Below are 22,760 nucleotides of genomic sequence, written 5' to 3' on the forward strand. Positions count from 1 at the left end.
ATTTGACATTATTGACCTTAGTCTTTTGGTGCCATTGTTCTTTGTTCATGGGCTTGGGAGAGGTTGTACCTTTGCAGCCAGATCAGGCTCGCAATAACAATATGGTTAATGGGGTGAGAATACGACGATGACACAATATGAAACAACTATGTGTAATTAATGTCAGAACGGAGGACTACTATTGATTTCTCTGGAGAGACGTTTCAGTGGAGGCCATACGCCTTGGATGTGGAAGGTTTATTAATTCCCAATTCTTACAAGGGAAAAAAAGAGTGGACAATAGTTGAAGTGCAAACTTTGGATCAGAAATGGAATTTGTTTTTTGATGCTTGAGGGCATATGATCGACCAAATCGGATAGCAATGCAATTTGGATATGATCAAGACTTACCTAAATGGAATCCTCAATTGCCTTTAAGTCCAGAACTTAGCCGGCCTATTGATTCTAAGTTGAGGTTATACTATCCGTCCAGGCTGTGTGAACCGGATGTAACTACACATTATTTGAAATGGTGGAGAAAAGACAATTATTTTTAAACGATGATTGAGAGGATTGTGTCTAATACAGAGCTAATTAATCACCGGAAGTCAAGTGAGAATAAGGGGACGACTTTTCCTAGATTTCATTAAATAAATTAATGAGTGATACTTCTCGATTATATTTGTACGATGTGTCTTTTCTAGATTTACCCATAGCTACTAATTCCCTCATTTGGACAAAATAACTCGTTCCCTTCATTTCACTAACTTTCCTATTTACTCATTAATTAGGGGAGCGCTGTTCATCATCATTTCTAACCTTTAATATAATGCTCCAAGATATATATATATATTAATCACTTCTGTAGAGAAGCTGGCTTTGTTACTGGTAAACTAGCTAGCATTAGAGAGGAACCTTCTTGGAGGCTAAGGTTTATCTAATCTTTTGTGTTATGATATAGCATTGATTTGGTTCTTGAAGTTGTACAAGTGGTTACCAAATGAATTATAACTACGTGCACATTGATTTGGTTTTTGAAGTTGGAACTTAATTTGAAGGGAAAGAGTAATGCTTGTGGACTTTATTGAGATATATGTATCCTAGATAAAAATCTTTATTTATTATTGAACACGACTATATATATAGCCATGGTACTAATAAAACTACAATCATATTATTATAACTTCATTTTATCGTTGATCCTTGCATTGTGCGAGAATACAACAAAACATATAATGAAAAGTTATTCCATAGAATTAGCTGCCAAAAGGCCTTTGGTTGCCGCAATCTAGATTGTCACCAGGACTAACTCCAAGAATTCCGCAATAGCTCCTGTAAAACCCAATTCGATCTTGTACCCTGTTGTCATTACCACGACCACATTCTAGGCCACCATTGATGATGTTTGTGATGACACCAAATCCAGGAAGACGATTGGCTGATCGGTCACCGGCAGATGGGTTCCATCTTCCAATAATGACATCGTGGCCAGAAGGCTTTGGTGATTGAGGGGTCATCCAGAACCAGATAGCTGTCTTGAATGAGATGACTGGATCTGTGGCTGCTAAATCAGGATTGTTTAAAAGGTCCACTCCGATGGCTCTTCCACATGGCCCATAGTTGTAGTTGCTGTTTTTAAATGTGAAAATACACATAATAAGACACTACAAGAATTTTCGATGCTTAAGCATTTGATCAAACATAGAATTGGAGATGACGCTTCTGAGGTCCCCACCAGTAACAGGACCAGGACCAGGGCCGCCACCTGGACACTGACTTTGACAATTGCCAGAACCACAATGGTCATTAGTGTTACCGCACCACCCGAATTTGCTGCAACATTGTCCCGACGCACAAACTTTGCCTCCGCCCTGTGAACCACAATTCTGTGCTGAGGCAGCACTCAGCAAAACCAGAGAAAATACTAAAGAAAAAGTATTGAATTTAGAAGTTTTCCTCATTTTGAATGTGATGGCAAACATGTTGCAAACTGAAATATATTTATAGGCAACTGCTTGTGAGGAATCAGTGATTTTTGTTACAAAATTGATAGTCCGTCCTGTCTTATATTGAATGACAGCTTTACTTTATTAGTATTTACCTGGGTATAAATCATTTGAAATTAAAAGAGACGGGGCGACGGCTTTGGTCGTTATTCCTGACTTTTCTCTACATAATTTAGACTGGAGACTATAGTTGCTGGATATTTTTTTTGGACTCTCTTATTATGTCTTTCCATGAAAAGGTATCAATTAGCAAAAAAAAATAATATAATTCAGATAAATTTTAGTAGATATGATATGCTAAAGATGTAGGTTCCGAGTTCGAGTCTGTTTCTGTGTGATTGCTCTTATTCGTCGTCCCGACGGACCCTCACTTTCAAATTTCTGTTAGTTTTGTTCTATTTGAGAACAAATACACCGAGTCTTGTAATTATATTTTATTTTTCGCACTTTATGTAGTGGTGGCTTGTACATGTAACAATTAAGTTTTGGGGTTATAATCGAATGAATATGTTTTCCGCTCTCATATTATTCTTGCTTTACTTTCCACATTTCTTTCGTTTAATTGGATTAAGACCGACTTTCCTTGGTGAAAATAAACGAGTGTCATCACATCCATTTTTGAATCGTAACACGTATCGAACATCATTCTTTTGTATATGTTGAAAGAAAATACATATAAATGCATGTACTTTTAACCAAGTGCACCCACACTAATATACGTAGCTCTGACCCAGTGAATATATTCAAAGATAAATACTTTCCATAATATTGATGATTTAGCAGCCCTAGTCATAGACATTTTCAAATTAAAATAATTATCTAAGGGAGTAGGGTTAGAAGAAATAGGGCCGGCTGGGTCAAAGTTACATAATTTGAAAAGGGGGATTGGGCTACTAATTCTACTCTTCCCCCTTAACTCCGTACTTAATTGGGATAATTGTATAGAATGACAAATTAATAATATAAAATAAATACAATAGCTATCGTTTGATTTATTTGTATTCCATAACAAACTGTTTGTTAGTCCCTCTCTCCCTCTTATTCTCGCTCGCCACTCTCCCTCTCTTGCTCGCTTCTTATCGCTCGACTCTCTCTCTTTATACAATAGAATTGTATAAATTGTGTTTCTATTTGTATAAAGCGAGAAAAATTGTATATATACACATGCAAATACATATATCTCCGTCCTATACACTTATAATTATACAATACAAATATTTCCATGCCCAAGTCTCTTTTGCCTTTCTCTCTTTCTCTTTTTATACAAATTCAAATTGTATATTATTTCTCTGTTTCTCGTTTTATACAGTTCGATTCAATTGTATATTCCCTGCCCAAGTCTCTTTAGCCTTTCTCTCTTTCTCGTTTTATACAAATTCAAATTAATTATATATTATTTCTCTATTTCTCGTTTTATAAAATTCGATTCAATTGTATACAAAATCAAATTTATACAGATATACAAACACATACAGTTGATTGAGAGGCTAACTACCATTTATACAAACGAGAGGCTAACAACAATTATACAAATGAGAGGCTAACAACAATTTATACAAATGGTCTGCCAGTAAAATCATACAAATCTGAAAAGGAACCAACAAATTATACAATTACTTCTTTGTATATATGTATAGCGAAATAGGTAGAGCTTTCAGTAGTATATGTATAGCGAATTATACATATATATGTTTGCTATGGAGCGCAATTATGTAAACTTTGTTATGACATACAAATTTTTCATTAGGTGTTTGCTATATGTGAAAGCTGCCCTACTTAATTTGAGAGAAAAAGCATAAATTCATTCATGAACTTGTTATGAAAAATCAGTTACACGCTTATACTATAGTGACGACATATCACACACATGAATTACTTAAAAGTGAATTTATTTCAACCTGAACGCACATACAACTAGTCAATGATGAGAAAGTGTTTCAGACTCCGCCACATCTTCACCATGCACATCAATAATCACGTCAGATTTTAAAAAAATATATATATATGTCACCAAATTTCTTCTTATTCCCTATACACCATCAAACCCACCATTAAATCACTTCCATTGTTGCTATAATCATCGAATTCACTTCTCCTCCACTATAGATTTCACCACCCATAATCAAATTCACCACCAAAATCTTCCTACAACCATTCCATCATAAAAAAATCGATAACTAACATAATAAATTTAACTAAATTCACCGTCAGAACCATATCACTATCATTGAAGTTCATCACAATCATAAGCATAAATTCACCATCCACATCAAAATCACAATTTTCATTATCATTATCAAAATTAAAATTCCTACCACCTCTAATTTTTCACCCATCACCAAACCTACCACAAAAAATTATCACAATACACAAATTTTATTCAAGCTAAAAGAGGAGAATTATGAAAATTTGCAATATTTGTTTCCAAATATTTTAGTCAGACAATTGAAAAACTAGCGCGTCCATTTACTATTACTGATTTTGAAGAAAATCTGGAGAGGAGTTTTTCTGAGAGAGAAAAAAGATTTATGAATATACATTAAAAATTGAATTATGTGCAAAAATACAGAAACTTTTTAAACACACAAAAAAACAAGAGCTGAAAATTTTCATATTACAAATGCTCACAATCAATAAAAAACACAAAAATTAATTGAATAATTTGTGCTTGATTTGAAGAATTTGATGTGGTAATAGTAATGATTGATTAATTTTAGAGATGTCTTTGACAAATTTTTTTTTCAAACAGTTAACCTAATTATGTGAACAACTTCGCAATCTTTGCGATGAATTTCTAATCCATAATGTTGTTTTCTATTTATCTCTTCAAAAATTTATCATGAAAAAATTATATTTTACATTAGCCATAGCAGAAAAGAGTGTTTGTGATAAGAAAAGAAATAGAGGAAGAAGAAAGGTAGCATAAGTGAAGCTAAGTAGAAGGGTGGGGGAGGGAAAAAGTTATCTTTTTTCAACTCAAATGCAGCTTATTTATTTTTTATTTAATTTTATTTTCATGTCAGCTTTGAAGATGATATTAAATTTACTTTTGAGTAGTTTTAATAGGTCATCTCAACAATTTAAGTGTGTAACTAACTTTTTCATAAAACTTTTGGGAGGAATTTATGTCTTTTATCTTAATTTGATAAGGTCTTCTTACATGAGTCAAACTCATATAAATTAGGGTACAAAAGTTGAACCATACATGTGAAAAAAAGGAAAGCTTTAGCTATACCTTTATGCACACATAAAATTCAATAATCACAAAGGCAAGAAGGTGAAGATCTCAGATCGCAACTCAAGTTATTACGTGTTCATAGTATGATGCCAAAAATTAGTTCATGTAATAGGAGTATTTACTGAGTTTGTAGTAAGCCTCTATTCATTACTGAGATTGTAGTTGATGTTGTCTAGAGTTATTACTGAGTTGGAATAAGCTTCTATTCATTACTGAGATTGTAGTTGATGTTGTCTAGAGTTATTACCGAGTTGTAATAATTTGTAGATAGAAGAAAGTACGTAGTGGTGAGGTTGAGGTTTGTAACAAGAAGCGAATTTAACTTTTCAAGAATAGTTAGAATAGTTTGAGTGAATGGTTGTGTTGAAAAACAAGAGTTAGTTCTTTAGATTATTGAGTTGTAAAAATGTTGCTCGTGAGAAAATAGTGGAGATTGGTGGTTGAAAGCCTACATGTTGTAGGCCGTGAATTTTCACGAGTCCGAAGCCAAAAGGGTAAGAAAATTTGTTAAAAATCTAATTGGAAACAAAATAATTATAGAACCAAAAGGGCAACTTTCTGACGCAGAATTTGACGACGTTTAGATCAGGGAAGCCGGAGCAAGGAATGGATTTTCATGTTCCTTGCAAGGCGCAGTTGACATGAGCCTTGTAAGGCTCAACCGTCATGTGCCTTTCAAGGCGCATAGAAATCAACGCCTCGTGGAATTTTTTTTAAAAATAATTTTTTGTTCAGTTGATATAAATTGATTACTTTTTAAAATATACTACTGCGCTTAATTTTAGAATAAAAAAATTAATTTCAATTTTCATATTTCTTTACCCTTTTCATCTATATTCTTACCCATCCCTTCAAACACCCAAAGTACCGTTTTCACCATCACTAGAACACCATAAGTCCATCGAAACTGGGTCTTTAAGGAAGAAAGGTGAATAATAATTTCAGAGCTCGTCTTGAGATATTCTGGCTTTGCTCTTTTGAAACCTAAAAATGGGGGAGAAAGGATGAACATAGTAGAATACTGACATCAATGGTGGTCACTGAATGTAACGAATCTTCTCAAGGAATATAAGGAGAAGGAGCCTACAATGTCTTCCATATCATCATTGATGGAGACACCAATTTCAAGGCAAGACTGATTCTACGACAATTGATAATTAATGAGATTAATAGCGACAATTCGCAGATATATTTGACTGATTGAGATTTGAGGTTGATAAATAAACGATCTATTAATAAAAAAATATTTTTTTGGTGGGTTCAATTGGATTTGAAAGTAAACCCATATTAATTTTGCTCAAATCAGATCAGAAGTATTTTGGACTGATATAAATATATGAAACCTATCTAGAATTGATTTAGGTTGATTGATTTTGCAAGAGTTTTGCATGAGTTTGAAATTTTTTTTAAGAATCAACAACAGTGAATCCGGTGAAGATGGTGGTGGCATCACTTAGAGGTGGTGAAAGATAGAGAGATTTGTTTATACTGCTGGATAAGAAAGAAAACAAATAGGAAAAATACATAATTATAAATGCATATATTTATTGAAAAGAGATATTAAAATACAGTTTTAATAATAGTTTATGATGTTCACTCTCCCAAAGAGAGTGAAATATACTCACTAGGCCAGCTAAGCATTTTGGAGAGGTAATAATTCAGTTATAAACAGCAAGGGAGGGGGGGGGGGGGGTGATAGGTCCTCGATAAAATTAAAGTGTGTAGTTGAAGGGCATTGGATCAGAATTGGAATTTGTTGTTCGATGCTTGAGGGCATATGAGCTTGTTTGTTTAGATTGTCAAGAGCATTATCGACCAAATCGGGTAGCAATGCAATTTGGATATGATTAAGATTTACCTAAATAGATTCCTCAATCGCCTTCAAGTCCAGAACCTATTGATTCTAATTTGAGGTTACACTATCCGTCTAGGCTGTTTGAATCGGATGTAACTACACATTATTTGAAATGGTGGAGAATAGACAATTATTTTTAGATGATACATTGAAAGGATTGTCTCTAATACAAAGCTAATTAATCACTGGAAGTCAAGTGAGAATAAGGGGACGACTCTTCCTAGATTTCATTAAATAAATTAATGAGTGATACTTCTCAATTATATTTGTACGATGTGTCTTTTCTAGATTTACCCATAGCTACGAATTCCCTCATTTGGACAAAATAACTCGTTCCCTTCATTTCACTAACTTTCCTATTTACTCATTAATTAGGGGAGCGGTGTTAGTCATCATTTTAAACCTTTAATATAATGCTCCAAGGAATGTGTGTGTGTATATATATATATATATATATATATATATTAATCACTTCTATAGAGAAGCTAGCTTTGTTACTGGTAAACTAGCTAGCATTAGAGAGGAACCTTCTTGGAGGATACGGTTTATCTAATCTTTTGTGTTATGATATAGCATTGATTTGGTCCATCAGGTGCGGAAGGCCATCCTCCTACATATTTAATTAATTACTAAATAAAATAAAATGAAATTATATATTAATGGTTCAATTTGAATGGTTATACACATACCAGTAGTTTCATGGGAGGTTTGGGCAAAGAAAGCAGCAATTTCCCTTTTACGGGCATTGATATCACCACTTGTACCAAAGCCAGGAAAAGACCTAGAAGCAGTGATAAAGGGATTGTAACTGTAGAAATTATTCTTTCCTTGACAAGAATTTTCGTTACGATGCTTAAGCATTTGATCAAACATAGAATTTGAGGTGACGCTTCCGAGGTCCCCACCAGTAACAGGACTAGGGCCGCCACCTGGACACTGACTTTCACAATTGCCAGAACCACAATGGTGATTGGTCTTACCGCACCACCCGAATTTGCTGCAACATTGTCCCGACGCACAAACTTTGCCTCCGCCCTGTGAACCACAATTCTGCGCCGAGGCAGCACTCAGCAAAACCAGAGAAAATAGTAAAGAAAAAGTAGTGAATTTAGAAGTTTTCCTCATTCTCAATGTGATGGCAAACATGTTGCAAACTGAAAGCTATTTATAGGCTAGTGGTTGTGAGGAATCAGTGATTTTTGTGACAAAATTGATAGTCCGTCCTGTCGTATCCAGAATTTATTCAGTTATAAGTACATTGAAAATTAAACTTATATTGAATGACCGCTATACTTCCCTAATATTTACGTGGGTATAAATATTTGAAACTAAAAGAGACGGGCGGCTTTGGACGTTATTCCAGAATTTTCTCTACATAATTTGGACTGGAGACTATAGTTGATGGATATTTTTTGTTTACTCTTATTAAATTTACCTATTAAATAAAAACTGTACTACAAATTATAATATTCATAGTTAGAGTAAATTAAATTTGTAGTGGAAAACTATGTAACTCGTCGAATAGCAATATCTCTCAAGTAATGTTCAATCACCTCTTAGACTAATGTCACGTGGATCATAAATAATTTATTGTTGAGATTTAGTTCAAATCTCACTTAACAAAAGAGTCAAAAATGGTAAAAGTAAAGCTAAAGGTTGGACTGGTTTCTATGTAGGTTGAAGTTAGTTCGGTTGGAATGAAAATAGTCATCGTTTTCTAACTAGTTTTGCCTTTTTTATTTTGTTGCTTGTTGAGAACTGTGTTGTTTGGTCATCATTCCTTGCTTTTACACTTGCATAGTTTCGAGTTTGAGTCTATTTGCTCTATTTGAGAAACAAAGATATCGACATAAATACTTTGACTAAATTTTGCATGATTATTGATGACATTTTCAAATTAAAGTAATTATATAAGGTAGTAGCTGGTGCTAGAAGAAATAGGGCCGGCTGGGTCAAAGTTACGTAATTTGAAAGTGTATACTTTGGGCTGCTAGTTCTACTCTTCCCCTTTAACTCCATGCTTACAAATTAGGTCATTACTGGGATTGTGGTTGATTTTGTTCTAGAGTTATCATGAAAGTACAATGAATTTGTTTAAATGAAATTAATAACTCAATAAAAATTACTAAGATAGAGAAATTTGAAATTTATGAATTATGAATTTATATGTATTCAGACTTCAAAGATTTCTTAATACGGATAAAGAATTTTGGCAAAATTTAATACTATATTGTGATTTCTGAGTAATACTAGTGGGGAGTCGCCCGTGCGCCCAATATTTATTTTGTTGTGATGAACTTTAATTTCTTAGTGAACTACAAAATAGTGGTAATGTGCAATTAAATTGAATTTGTGTGGCTAGTTCATATAACATAGCCACCAAGTTGAGCATAAAATCCATCAGAACACATTAATGAAGACATTGGGTGTGTTTGGTATGTGGGAAAACATTTTCTAAAATAACTAGATTTTGATTTATTTTCTCATATTTGGTTGGTGAATAGAAATTTTTTCCGGAAAAGAGTGTTTGGTTTTTGAATAAGTAAAAAATGTTTTTGCGATTTATCTTTTATTTTTACTAGAGTAGAAAATAAAATTTTGAAAATATTTTTTAAAAACAAACTTAAATAGTTTTGTTGGGGGGTGGGGGTGGGGTGGTGTTTGGGGAAGGCGGGGGGGGGGGGGGGGGGTAAGGGTGAAATGAAATTTTGAAGTAGAAATTATTTTTTAACAACAATCTTAAAAAAAAAAATTGGGATGGGAGTGTGGGTGGGGGGTCGAGGTTAGGGGTGAAAAAATGCAGACTTTCTTTTTTCATTTTGAAGCTACGTTATGACGTTATATGCTAGCATATTTTTTCTGAACAAGCAGTAATTCTCTATTCTATTTGGGTCTTGAGACCTGTTGACAATGTGCTCCTCATGAAGTTCGTGGATTTATTAAGATATGTGTCACCCCCTTGATGAAACAAGAGAAATAACTCTTTCATCTTTCGTCTTCCAGTCCTCGCTCCTCTTAATAACGACGTATATTTTATGTCATATATGTTGACTAAGCTTGGATCTGTAGTGAGTTGATATGACTAATGTACTTAAAAATTGGTTTCTAAGAATAAATATTTAAAAATCATACATTTAATATCAAATTGTCATAGACTCTAATGAAGAAGCATTATTCAAATTACCAACTTGCATCAGACTATATTTTACTATGTTCCCCCTTTTTCATACCATCTATGAATGTATTATTTGATATCTATTCCACCCTTCAGAAAAGAAGGTGCTCACTGAAATACAACATTTGTTCCCAACACTGACAAGATAATATCATAAGGAAATATAGATTCATTGCGATGCTTAAGCATTTGATCAAACATGGAATTTAATAAAGTGAGTATTGATCATTTTTAAACGGTCATAACTACTAGATCACGATGAGTTAGATGTTCTTATAGGTATTGGTGGAAAGATCTTGGAATAATCTTTTCAACACCCTCCAAGTTTGCACGATTTCGATATCGTATAAGTGAGTTATGTCTTTCAGAAGTTGGGCTGTTGGATTGAGGAAAATCTTAATCCAAATTTAGGGAAAGGCAAACTAGTCTTTTCATCAAAATAATTTCCTATTTTGCTTTAGTGGTTTATTGGGGTAAAAACAAGTCTTAGATCAGTTTGGAAAAGTTAGAATTATGCTTGGGGCTTAGAGAAAAGAGAATAGAAGAAAACAAAGGGAGAGTAGTCAAGAATTCGCCAAGAATGTCTAGTTTTGTGAGTGGAATTCGTCGGGGTGAATCTCTATCAAGGTATGTGATATCTTTTAGTGTTGGGTCAGTTCACCCACACACCAAACTTGTTTCAATTCATTGACTTTCTAGTTGGTTGAATGAAAAAAATGTGAAGTTCTTGAAGAACATTGTTGAATCCTTGTTGGTTGAGTTGTTGAATGGCTAGTGTTTATTTGATTAGTGTTTCGGTGCCCAGCTGAAATTTTGGGGAACACAATTAAATACAAAAATTTGAACTAGTCCGAGCTGACATCAATGCGTCATAGCGTTTGGGTCCAATTTTCACCCTCTTGGGTAAAGAAACCTCTACCTTGGTTAGACATCCCCACACTTTGAAATATTCTAAGTTGGGTTTCCCTCCTTTTCATAATTCATATGAAATTGATTGCATTTTGCTTCATGGTAACTTATTGAGTAGCTTATTAGCCGTAAGGATGACTTCCCCCCAAAGGTTTCATGGTGAACCAGAATTAATTATCAAGGCACTCATCATTTCCTTTAATATTCTGTTCTCTATTCTGCCAAACCATTTGACTGTTATAGGGTGCAGTAATTTAAATAATAATATCATATTTTTAACGTATCTCTGCAAAAGGAGATTCGTATTCTCCACTCATATCACTCTGAATCATTTTTATCTTTATATTCAATTGATTCTCTACTTCATTTTTGTAATGCTTAAATGCATCAATTGTTTTATCCTTACTGTTAAGAAAATACACATAAAAATTTGAGTGCAGGCTTCACTAAATGTTATAAATACTTTTTCCCACCACGAAATGGTGTCGACTTCATATGACATATATCTGTTTGAGTTAAGTCTAGAGGTTTAGAATTTCTTTTAACAGACTCATAAGGATGTTTAACAAACTTACTTTCTACACAAATTTTGCATTTCAATTTATTGCATTTAAAATCAGGCAATACTTCTAAAGTAATCAATTTCCGCAAGGCTTTGTAATTTACATATCCCAAATATTCATACCATAAATCATTTGACTCGAATAAGTAAACAAATGCAGAATTCTTATTAAAACTATCAATAACCATTAGATTCAGTTAGAAGAGACTCTCAGTGAGATAGCCCTTTCCTAAGAACATCTCATTCTTACTTATTACATCTTTGTGACTGACCACGACACACTTAAACTCGTTCTTAACGAGTAGTGCTGCAGAAACTAAATTCTTCCTAATATTAGGAACATGCAGAACATTGCTCAAAGTCAACACATTGCTGAATATCATTTTCAATGTTACTTATCCAGTTCCTACAATCTTTGTTGTTGTCGTATTCCCAATATATAAATATCCATCGAACTCAGCAAGAGCGAAAATCGTAAATGCTTCTTTCGCTGAGCAAATATGTTGAGTGGCACTTGAGTCGAGAAACCACTCCTTGGGATTTCCAACTAAGTGGCACTTTGAGATCATTGCAAAAAGGTCATTTGAATCTTCAATCTTTTCGACAATGTTTATATGACTTTTGACTTTGTCTTTGTCTTTGTATTTATCCTTTTTTGGAGCACGACAGCCAGAAGACTTGTGATCACTCTTACCGTAGTTGTAACAGTTGCCTTTGAATTTCTTCTTGGTTTGTTCTGACTTTTGTCCATTGGACTTCTTTCTCTTCTTCCCTTTGGTAGGAGCTTCTTCAACAATAATAACTCATATTATTGTCGAACTCTTACGAGACTTCTTTTCTGTGGTCTTATTATCTTCCTCAATCTTGAGCCAATCACAAGATCTTCAAGCTTCATTTTCTTACATTTGTGCTTTAGATAATTTTTGAAGTCATTCCATGAAGGAGGTAACTTCTCAATCGTTGCAGTTACTTGAAGCGCTTCATTAACTACCATATCCTCAACTATCAGATAATGAAAATAAATTGAAGTTTCTGCTCTTGTGATCCAATGACTTTACTATATGACATTTTGTAGTCTAAAAACTTTGCGACCACAAACTTTTTCAAGCATGCATCTTTTGTATTATATTTCTTCTCAAGTGCATCCCACAACTCTTTCGAAGTTGACATTACACTATAGACATTATATAGGTCATCCTCTAAAGCACTTAGAATGTAGCTTTTACATAGGAAGTCTACCCGTTTTCATGCTTCAATGATCATGAACTTTTTATGTCTTACATATCAGTAGTAGGCACTGGATTTTCTTCGTTGATAAATTTCTGCAGACCAAGAGCGGTGAGATAGAAAAATACCCGTTGTTGCCATCCTTTGAAATTCACATCACAGAATTTTCTCGATTTCATTGGTGGTACAGCAGTTCGGGATGGTGCATCCACTGTGACTGTCACATTATTGTTTGCCATTTCAAAATCTGTAAAAAAACAGAAAATTAATACAGATGGCTCAGTAAGTGAAAACTTAAATTGTAAACTTACTCGGAATATAAAACCACGAAGGTTTTTGTCTCCACCAGAAACACAAATTTAACAAAAAAATATTAATTTCCTTAAGATTATTATCAATTAGTGTTTAAAAAAAAATACTGATTATCAGAAACTTTGCAGAAACATGAAGTTACCAAAGTTTTCAATGAATCAGTGAAGAATAGAAGTATAGATAAAATTTGTAAAACATACCAACCCCTTATGGAAACTATTCCCGTCTAGTATCCAAGGTTTGATTTGAAATATGTCCATCCAGGATATAATGATCTCAATCACAAGTGTATTGATATCCAAAACTTTGATGTCAGCGAGTCACTCAACCGCAGTAACATACACGAAAAAACTTTGTGCAGAAGAAGAAGAAATCTAAAATTTTAAGTAAGTAAAAAGTCTGAAGATGAACTGGTATTTATAGCAAAAGTAATTGGTTCCAAAAGGTTGCAACCTTTCAGTTTCCACACGACCATTTAAATTTGCAACCTTAAATGGTCATGGTTGTTCCTGAAAGTTTCAACCTTTCATAATAATCTCCAACGGCGAGAAATTCAAATAAATAGCAAAGAATTTTAAATAAAATGGATTTGCGCGTGGATCTGAATTGGATCGGTCAATTAACTAAATAATTGAAACTTTTCGATCAATTAACTAAACAATTGAAATGGTTTGTCCATTTAATTTAATTCAATAAATTAATTAAATTTAACTAAAAAAAATTAAAACAAAACTTTGTCCAAAAAATAATTTGTCGATCATTTTCCAAAGCCAAAATCGAGTCGAGCGAGCGACGACGGAGTGAGGGGAAGTCCCTCTTTTCAACCCTTTTTAAAAATTAATAGAAGTGTTTCTCTATTTAAACTTATTTATTTTTCTTTCCACCGTCGATGAGGGAGAAAACTTTTTTACTGAATTTTAAGAGGACTTTTCAAGATCCCAACTTTCAAAGTTCCTCTCTTAATCTTCCCTCCATTCCCCATTAACTCTTGCTATATACCCAACACTATAATGGAGGTGTGTGAGGCAAGGAGTGGCAAGAGTTAGTAGTGTTGTATTTGGGGGAAATCTCTATTAGGAATCAAAATAAGCAGGTGTAAATGCGGAAGCTAGCAATGCAAACCTAAAAAGACCACGAGTAAGAAGACAACGAGAAATATACCAAGACACAAAGATTTAACGTGGTTCGGTCATTCGACTTACGTTCACAAAGGAGATGAGCAATCCATATAAGTATGAGAGTACAAAATATAGAGGGAAACAACCTCAACCAATTCACTCGGAATACATGGGAGGTTCACACAAGCGATAACATATCAAGATTGTGACCCATAAATTCTCCCCCTAACCAAAACTCTCAAAGCTCTTAAGACTACATTGTGAATGCTAATTAAGTTAGAAGGAACATGCCTCTATTTATATAGTCCTAAACCTTTTCCTACAAGAAAAAGAATTAGTCAATCCAAAACCTTTTCCTAAAAGGAAAACCTATTTATGGTAAGAAATTTAGGGCAAATAAAACCCAACAAATCTCCCCCTTGACCTAAATTTCTAACAAAATAAATTTGTCCACCTTCTTCACTTAATCTTCAACAACTTGCTTCTCCTCGCCATAATCTCCTTTGCAAAATTTGTGTCTCAACACAGAGAACCTCTCTGAAATAATTTCTCCAACAAAATCTTCATTACTGTCAAAAAGTTTGCGGCTAGAACTACACCCGTCAAGATGAACACCTCTTTCTAACCTGGTTCAATCATCGATTATTGAACCGCTGAACCTGACTCCGTCATTTAATCTGGCTCTAATACCACTTGTTAGGAATTGAAATAAGCAGGTGTAAATGCGGAAGCTAGCAATGCAAACCTCAAAAGACGACGAGTAAGAAGACCATGAGAAATATACCAAATGACACAAAGATTTAACGTGGTTCGGTCAATCGACCTACGTTCACAAAGAAGATGAGCAATCCACTATAAATATGAGAGTACAAAATATAGAGGGAAACAAGCTCAACCAATTCACTCGGAATACATGGGAGGTTAACACAAGCGATAATATATCAAGCTTGTGACCCATAAATTCTCCCCCTAACCAAAACTCTCAAAGCCCTTAAGACTCATTGTGAATGCTAATTAAGTTAGAAGGAACATGCCTCTATTTATAGAGTCCTAAACCTTTTCCTAGAAGAAAAAGAATTAGTCAATCCAAAACCTTTTCCTAAAAGGAAAACCTATTTATGGTAAGAAATTTAGGACAAATAAAACCCAACAATCTCTATGTGATAGAAGGGATCTAATATGAGAGGGATGAATCTTTGATGTATAGTACTCATATAGGTTTTCTGGAAATATTATTTTGGATTATCTTATACAAAAATGAATAAAAATAATCACATAGATTGGGACGTGCAAGTATATAGCTACACTGAATTATTTGGTAGGTTTAAAAATAAATAAAAATAATCACCCCATACCGAAGAAATGTATTTATATAGTAAATTATATTTTAATATTGAGTTTAAATAAAGATACATTTAGATATTTCTCTTAGGCTTGGATTCGTTGAAAAGACTACAAATCCATTTTAGGTTATTTTATATAACAATTTAGTGAACTTTCATATACTCATCAGAGGCGTATCACAACGTTTGATGGAAATGTGTCTCACAATAGTCGAGGATCTTCTTTCGTATAAGGGTTCAAGAAAGGAAAAAAACTTGTTCCTCAAATATATGATACAACACGTCGACATAAAATACTTATATAATTTGAACAGAAGTTAGATCTACCTTTGAAATGGAGATTCTTTCCTTGAAAAGTACATGTTTTGCTCCTTCAAGGAGTATATATGGTATAAATTCAGTTTTGTTGGATTATTAGGTTTGATATTTAGATGGTTAAATGAAAACACAAACAAATAATTGTTAGAAAAGGATTAAAAAAATCAAATAATTGTTAGAAAAGGATTTAAAAAATCATTCTCTTATATAAAAAATAAACCTTTAAATAGACCACTTGTAAATCATTTATGTGTTTGAAATAAAAATTAATTTAGAGAATTTAATTCATCAAGGTTACAATTGTGTTTCTTATAGCATTCTTTTTTGCAATCATAAAAAATACATTCTTTTAGATTTAGAACTTCAGTACATTTGCATTGTGCATTCACTTGATTAATATCTAATGCTACTGGAATCAAATTCATGAAAAACAACATTACGAAACATTCCTCGCATTATTAGTATATAAAAATTTATATCAATAAGTTTAAATATCATATATGTCATTAAAATGAAGAGGTTAAATCTCAAATTTAAAAATTACTAAAGAGTATACAAGACAAACCTGAAATAATGAGAAGGAAACAAAGAGCAAAGCTCAAGAACTTGGTCATTCTTATACAAAATTAATCTCCTGTTAATTTCAATGTTACATTGGTGCAAAGCGCAAGAGGCTATTTATAGTGTGTTTTTGCCAGATTTTGATAATTAAAATGGAGAATAAAATTAAACTCATTTATTTTTTTGTTTATTTATAATTTGTGTCCTTGTTGAAAAATTATGGAAAGTTACATAAAAAGTTTGAAAATTTACAAGGTAACATAATAATTATATTTTAATTTTGATTCATATATATGTTCTATATATAATATGTTAGAATAATATGGTAAATGTATATATATTTTTCCTAAACTAATTTAAAGATCAAACATAAAATTAAAGAATTGATGATTCTTCAATCTTAAAAATTATTTTTTTCCATTTTTATACAACTAATAGTTAGTACCTAAAAAATATTAAGAAAGAGATAAATTGTAATATAGTAAGTACTAGGAAAAACGTCCGCGCTTCGCGCAGTTTGTTTTGTTTAATTATCTCACTCATTATCATAGGTTAATATTGTTATTTCGTATTGATCACCGTGATTTATTATCAATATATAATATATTTTTTTCGATGTATATCTTCGTAGTAATTGTTGAACATTTTATTAATCATTTGTGCCATATTTCCTTTATGCTCGTTTTTTACATATTCCAAGTTCCCACATTCTTTATTATTTATTTAATTGGCTGTCATTGAATAGGGGCAAATCTAAGAGGGGCGTATAAAATGTACACATAGCGATTCATATATCTGTTGTGTATTACAACTTTGAATTACATTAATATTTAATAAGTTAGTCCTATTGAAACACAAACTCCATATTGTGTGCAATTGTATGTCACAGAATAGGGGCCAATATTAGAGGGGCGTATAAAATGTACACCTAGCGATTCATATATCTGTTGTGTATTACAACTTTAAATTACATTAATATTTAATAAGTTAGTCCTATTGAAACACAAACTCCATATTGTCCTTTGTACGTTTCGTATGACCATTCATTATGTGAATGATCACCTTCAATGTATTTATTTGTAGCTGATGCGTCATTTTTTGGATTGACTATGTTGTTTATAACGTGACATCATGTGTTTCTACAAGTCTTGGATATACATTCTGGAATATTTCTCTGTAAACAATATTTTTAATGTGTGTATGGTCTTCACTGTCCTCGTCTGCATTTAATATTTTCAATCCTTCTCTTGTTGTTAAACGTGATGCTACGACATATAATTGTCCATGTGAGAATACCTGTTTTGGAAGATATAGTCCAATTGTCTGAAGAGTTTGTCCTTGAATTTTATTGATTGTCATGGCATAACAGGTTGCTATAGGAAGTTGCCGTCTATTAAGCTTGAATGGCCATTTTGAATCATTTGGAGACATGATAATTCTGGGTATTGTGACTATTTTGCCGATGTTCTTACAAGATATGATGTTTGCATTTACAGACCATTTCCCCAAATGTGTGATCATTAATCTTGTACCGTTGCATAGTCCTTCTGTTTGATTGTGATTCCTAAGAAGCATAACCGGACTTCCTACTTTTAAGTGTATATCATGGTTAGGGATGCCTGAGAATTGTAAGTTATTAAGGAATTCAGTGGGGTACAATATATCTTCCTCATTAGTGTTCACAATTGCTTTGCACACATTGTCAGAGATGTAGTAGGTTCTTCCTTCCCCTAGTATAATATTCATTATTTTTTCATTTAGATCATGAACCATTTCATTTTTTGGTGGTTAGTATGGCTCTTTCTTTCAAGTATGTCGGGTCGTTGTAATTCTGTAATAGAGATGGATATACTTCATCTACAATTTATTCCACTTGATTGTGTGATGGTTCAATGGATATATCAGGCGGGAGCTTAATGAGTTCCATCGTTTTATCAGCATAATATGATCCATCTCCAATCTGCAATAACCATCTATCAAAACTAGCAATTCTTTCAACTTCAGAACCCATCACTTCTCCACAAGTAAGACGCATATTTTCCTTTAGTTCATAAATTGAAAAGTAGGGCCAGAGGTGCGAATTGTTTAGAGACGCATCAACAATATCAGCTCTTGTTCCTTTTGGAATTACCGGCAGGATTTGTCTGAAATCACCACCACACACGATTGTTAGTCCCCCAAAAGGCCTGTCACAACTATTTTCATACCTATCTTGAAGAATGTCCCTCAAGCTCCTGTCTAAGGCTTCTAAACAATATTTGTTTGCCATTGGAGCTTCATCCCAAATTATCAAACATGTTTTCTTTAGTAGTTCTGCTAATTGGCTTCCTTGTTTTATGTCACATGTTGACTCGGGTGTGACGTCAAGCGGAATATGGAACCGCGAATGAGCAGCCCTGCCGTTCGGCAACAATAAAGCTGCTATTCCTGAAGTGGCGAGTGGTAGAACTATTTTTGATTCTGATCTGATTTTTGAAATAATTGTATTCCATAGAAATATCTTGCCTGCACCACCATGTCCGTGTATAAAAAATAATCTGCCTTCGTTATTATCAACGGATGATATTATTGCCTCATATGCCGGTAATTGAAAGCTATTTAATAGTTTAAATGATTTGTCGTGCATTTTTTTAGTTCACCTTTGTCATAGTCTAGCTCTTCATTAATTAGGCGATTTTCCACATTCCGCATTAATGTATTATCTGGCAGTGGCATCCCTTGTATGTCTCGCAAACTTCTTCCCTATTTTATGAGCATGTTTTCAATTTCCAACAGGGAATACGCTTCTATTTGTTTGTCAGTTAGTTGCAAATCTTTCAGATGTAATCGCTTTCTCTGCATCGATGTGATATCTTCTGATAATATGTTGTAGTTATTCTCCCAAAGCTTGTGTGAATCTGAAACTTGGCAGTGAATAAGAATAGTCACAAATAGATTGCGCAGTTCATTTCCACTTGCCCATTGGGCAGCCTCTGACAAGCAGTCATTCCACTCCTTGTCGTCATCTTATAAGCCTAATGCGTAGCAAGCCTCTCGATAGGTTTTATAATCTACTCGATTAATTCTTCTTATGCTTTCAAATGAAGTGCAGCCTTTGACAAAATTTAACAACATGCGCAGATAAAAACGCTCTCCAGTAGCTGGATGTGCAAAATAGATTCTACCAACTGCCCGACCTTTTTTCCTCCTAGTCCATTTCTTTTGTTTTACATTCCATACCCACCATGTAGGAAAATCAGAATATGTTAGATCTCTTGCATCGGGGTACTCTTTGTTTGCTTCAAACCATTCAGTAAATTTTGTTTTTTCAATATCTGGTTTGTTCAATACGCTTTCAGCTTGCCTTGATTCTTCGAATATTATGGTGTTTTGTCCTTGTAAATGGAATGGTAATCGCTCAACTGCTTGTTTTCAAAAATAAAGTATTTCACGTGTATATCATGTTTTTTGTGCGTAGTATAGTTTTTTTGTACAGAATTCCCTTGTTTAATTCCTGGTAAATTGGGTGGTGCATCTGGCTATTCTAAGGTGGATATTTCCTGGTCTTAGTTGGCACTATTTAGTAAACTATTTTGTAATATGTTAATACATTTTTAGATGATGCATACAGTGCGCTAAAGTATGGAGGTATATAAGAGTATTTGATAGAAAGAACTTACATGCTATTACTGTCCCGAATGGTTTATCTTTTTTAATATGTTGCATTAGTTGGGCCAGCTTGATCTGGAAAACCCTGCATATGATGTCTACCCGACTACCATCGTCATGTTGACCAATTAGGTGCAACATTGCCTTTATTTCTGGCCACTTTGGGTTACATGTGAAGGTAAGAAATAAATTTGGGTATCCAGCCCATCTACATATAGCCATTGCATCTTGATAATTTTGTGCCTTGTAGCGAGGTCCACCCGTGTGTGACAAAGGTAATATAATTGTTTTCCCGACCTATGAACAATCAGAATCTCCACGCACAACAACATCCATTAAGCCCCCAAAAAGATCAGCCCGAAGTTTTGGTTGGTTATTTCGTATATATCTAAATTGCTCCTCTTCAATTGCCATGTAACCATCCACAATGTACTGCTGTAGTAGCCTGCCAGCCTGTATAAGTGTGCGCCCCTCATTAAGTCGTTGTTGTATGCGGTATCCATAATATTGTCTCATTGTCATGTGCTCTCGTGTGTAAGTTTTTTGGCTTTGAGACACCAATTGTATTCCCAGTCTATATTCATCTTCACCGTATGGGTGTATTAATGGGAAAGTCATTGACATGAAACTTGGGTGTAAATCGGTGATCCTTTGGAGCCCATTTTTGCGGTGTTCAACAATAACATCTCGCTGGAAGTTAGCATCTGTAAGATCGCCAATGATCAATCCAGCTACTTCCGAAGCCGTAGGTATATTGTATTGCCGACCATCGCTAATACTTTCTGATAGAAGACGTAGGCGAAACTCTGTTTGTGGTTGTTCTCTATATCTATCCCTTGACATACGAAATGATTTTACCAGAACATTATGCTCGTCGAGCATTTCACATATTCCCTGAACAATGTCTACTTGAACTTCTTCATGCATTACACTGTTGATTCGATTTTCTATTTCATTGTCCGTATCATATATATATAGTTGTGAAAATTGTGGTTTTTTCCCAATTTCAGGTAAGAGAGAGCCAATATGATGATAATTATGTCCACTGATTCTGAATACATAAGCACCTTTTGTATGATTGGTTTATTTGTCAACTCGGCCTCCCATAGATGTAAATGCGAACATGGAGTTGTATACCCTGATATTTTTTCTAAACTGTACACCTATTTGTCCGGATGTATTGCTCAAAAGATATTGAAGGTAGGGTGGTGGTTGGCTCAGTAATGGTAAACGAACATGACCTTCCATACAACATATTGAAAATTTGGGTTGTCGTGTATTTGTACTTTTGATTATCCGTTCTTCATACCATAGAATTGCTCCGCAATATTGACAGGTGTAGGTTGGAGGGCCTAAATTCCAAGCTTTCTTGTATGCACCTGTCATAGAAGATTGTAGCTAATGAGTTTAAGTATTATATGCACAAATATTGAATTTCCTAACCTTATGTAGAGTTAGGTGCATAGGTTATAATGTATCACATTATAAGTTTTTTAAATGTACTTGTTTTCTGGCAAATGACAGGGTTGTTGCCTCTGTGATACTGATTTGGATTTGATACGTCTTCACATTCATCCATAACCGAATCATAGGACTGGTTAGGTTGGATCCCTGTAAAATAGTTTTGAAAATGTTAGTTACTAAGTATTGTACATCTGGGAAGTTGTTTATTATTAAAGCATGGGTTCATTTAATTTCTAGCAATCATATTTCTCTGTTTATTGTTTTATGTGTCAGACATTCACATAATGTAAGAGAAGGGAGTTACATAGTAACAGATAATGTGCATGTGTAATTGATATGTTTTATCACGTTTTTCAGTTTTTATATTTCCTACGTATTAAGTTGTATACAATTTAACTAATTGGGTCGGGTGTTGTGGTATGTTCGAGTTAATTTGAACGTACCATGTATTTGTTGTTGCCGTTTTATAGTTGTGATATTAGTTAGTTTCATTTCGTTTGCAATTTTTTTTGAGAAAACGTACAACCAAATTTGCTTGCTTCTGTGGTTGATCTTTGTATTTCCTCTGAAGTAATGTGAGTTTCCTCTTCAGGCGAGAATACTTTGGCAATAATTTTCTTATATTTACTAATTCCTCTGTCCGCGTATTATTGGTTGTTGTTAATGTATTACTCTTCATATTTTTTTGGACTTCCTGTATTTGCTTTCTAAATGAGGTAGAATTTGGTGTAGTACCTGAATGTCGGAGGAAATATGTGTAGACCCACAAAATGCCTTAATACTGTGTGTTATTAAATCCATTATGTCTGGCCCCGTGATCTGGTAATTCTGAATTTTTTAAAAAATTTATGTTGGTAAGAATACTGGCCAATATATGGTGTACTGATTTTTTAGTGTAGTGCAATATATTTGATGGTAAGATTTCTGCCCAATCTAGTTCTCTTGATAGAGCAATGTGTTGCAATAGATTTCTTAGTAGCAGAAGGTTGGATTTTAGTTGTGTTATGAAGAAAGTAATTGTTTGTTCCTAATTTATATCAATAGG

At 33.7% G+C, this 22,760-nt stretch overlaps 2 protein-coding genes across 2 annotated transcripts; both read right to left on the reverse strand.

Annotated features, from left to right (window-relative positions):
• Positions 1-1,080: 1,080 nt before the first annotated feature.
• On the reverse strand, positions 1,081-8,203 carry LOC101259497 (endochitinase-like). The gene is made up of 5 exons (XM_026027669.2): positions 7,768-8,203; positions 7,653-7,688; positions 6,092-6,207; positions 1,733-1,870; positions 1,081-1,643 (listed from the first exon to the last, which is right to left on the reverse strand). The coding sequence occupies exons 1-5, from the start codon at positions 8,201-8,203 to the stop codon at positions 1,236-1,238; spliced, it is 1,134 nt and encodes a 377-aa protein (XP_025883454.2). The 3' UTR covers positions 1,081-1,235.
• Positions 8,204-18,467: 10,264 nt separating this feature from the next.
• Positions 18,468-20,473, reverse strand: LOC101259797 (uncharacterized). Its single transcript, XM_069290043.1, has 4 exons — positions 20,263-20,473; positions 19,732-20,004; positions 19,386-19,575; positions 18,468-19,068 (listed from the first exon to the last, which is right to left on the reverse strand). Exons 1-4 carry the CDS (start codon positions 20,471-20,473, stop codon positions 18,468-18,470), a joined length of 1,275 nt encoding a protein of 424 aa, XP_069146144.1.
• Positions 20,474-22,760: the final 2,287 nt, after the last annotated feature.

This window comes from Solanum lycopersicum, chromosome 10 (assembly GCF_036512215.1).
Source record: "Solanum lycopersicum chromosome 10, SLM_r2.1".
NCBI classification, from domain to species: Eukaryota; Viridiplantae; Streptophyta; class Magnoliopsida; order Solanales; family Solanaceae; genus Solanum; species Solanum lycopersicum.

Excerpts from the sequence above, each read along its gene's own strand:
- LOC101259497 (XM_026027669.2), bottom strand. The coding sequence starts at position 8,203 with ATGAGGAAAACTTCTAAATTCACTACTTTTTCTTTACTATTTTCTCTG. Across the intron at positions 1,871-6,091 it reads TTCTAGTGATGGTGAAAACG|CACAGAATTGTGGTTCACAG; the intron begins GTACTTTGGGTG and ends GTGCTGCCTCAG. Across the intron at positions 1,644-1,732 it reads GTGTCCAGGTGGCGGCCCTG|TGTCTTATTATGTGTATTTT; the intron begins GTCCTGGTCCTG and ends AAATTCTTGTAG.
- LOC101259797 (XM_069290043.1), bottom strand. The coding sequence starts at position 20,473 with ATGGCTATATGTAGATGGGCTGGATACCCAAATTTATTTCTTACCTTC. Across the intron at positions 19,576-19,731 it reads ACATCCAGCTACTGGAGAGC|AGGCTGCCCAATGGGCAAGT; the intron begins GTTTTTATCTGC and ends ACTGCTTGTCAG. Across the intron at positions 19,069-19,385 it reads ACTGACAAACAAATAGAAGC|ATCAGAATCAAAAATAGTTC; the intron begins GTATTCCCTGTT and ends TTCAAAAATCAG.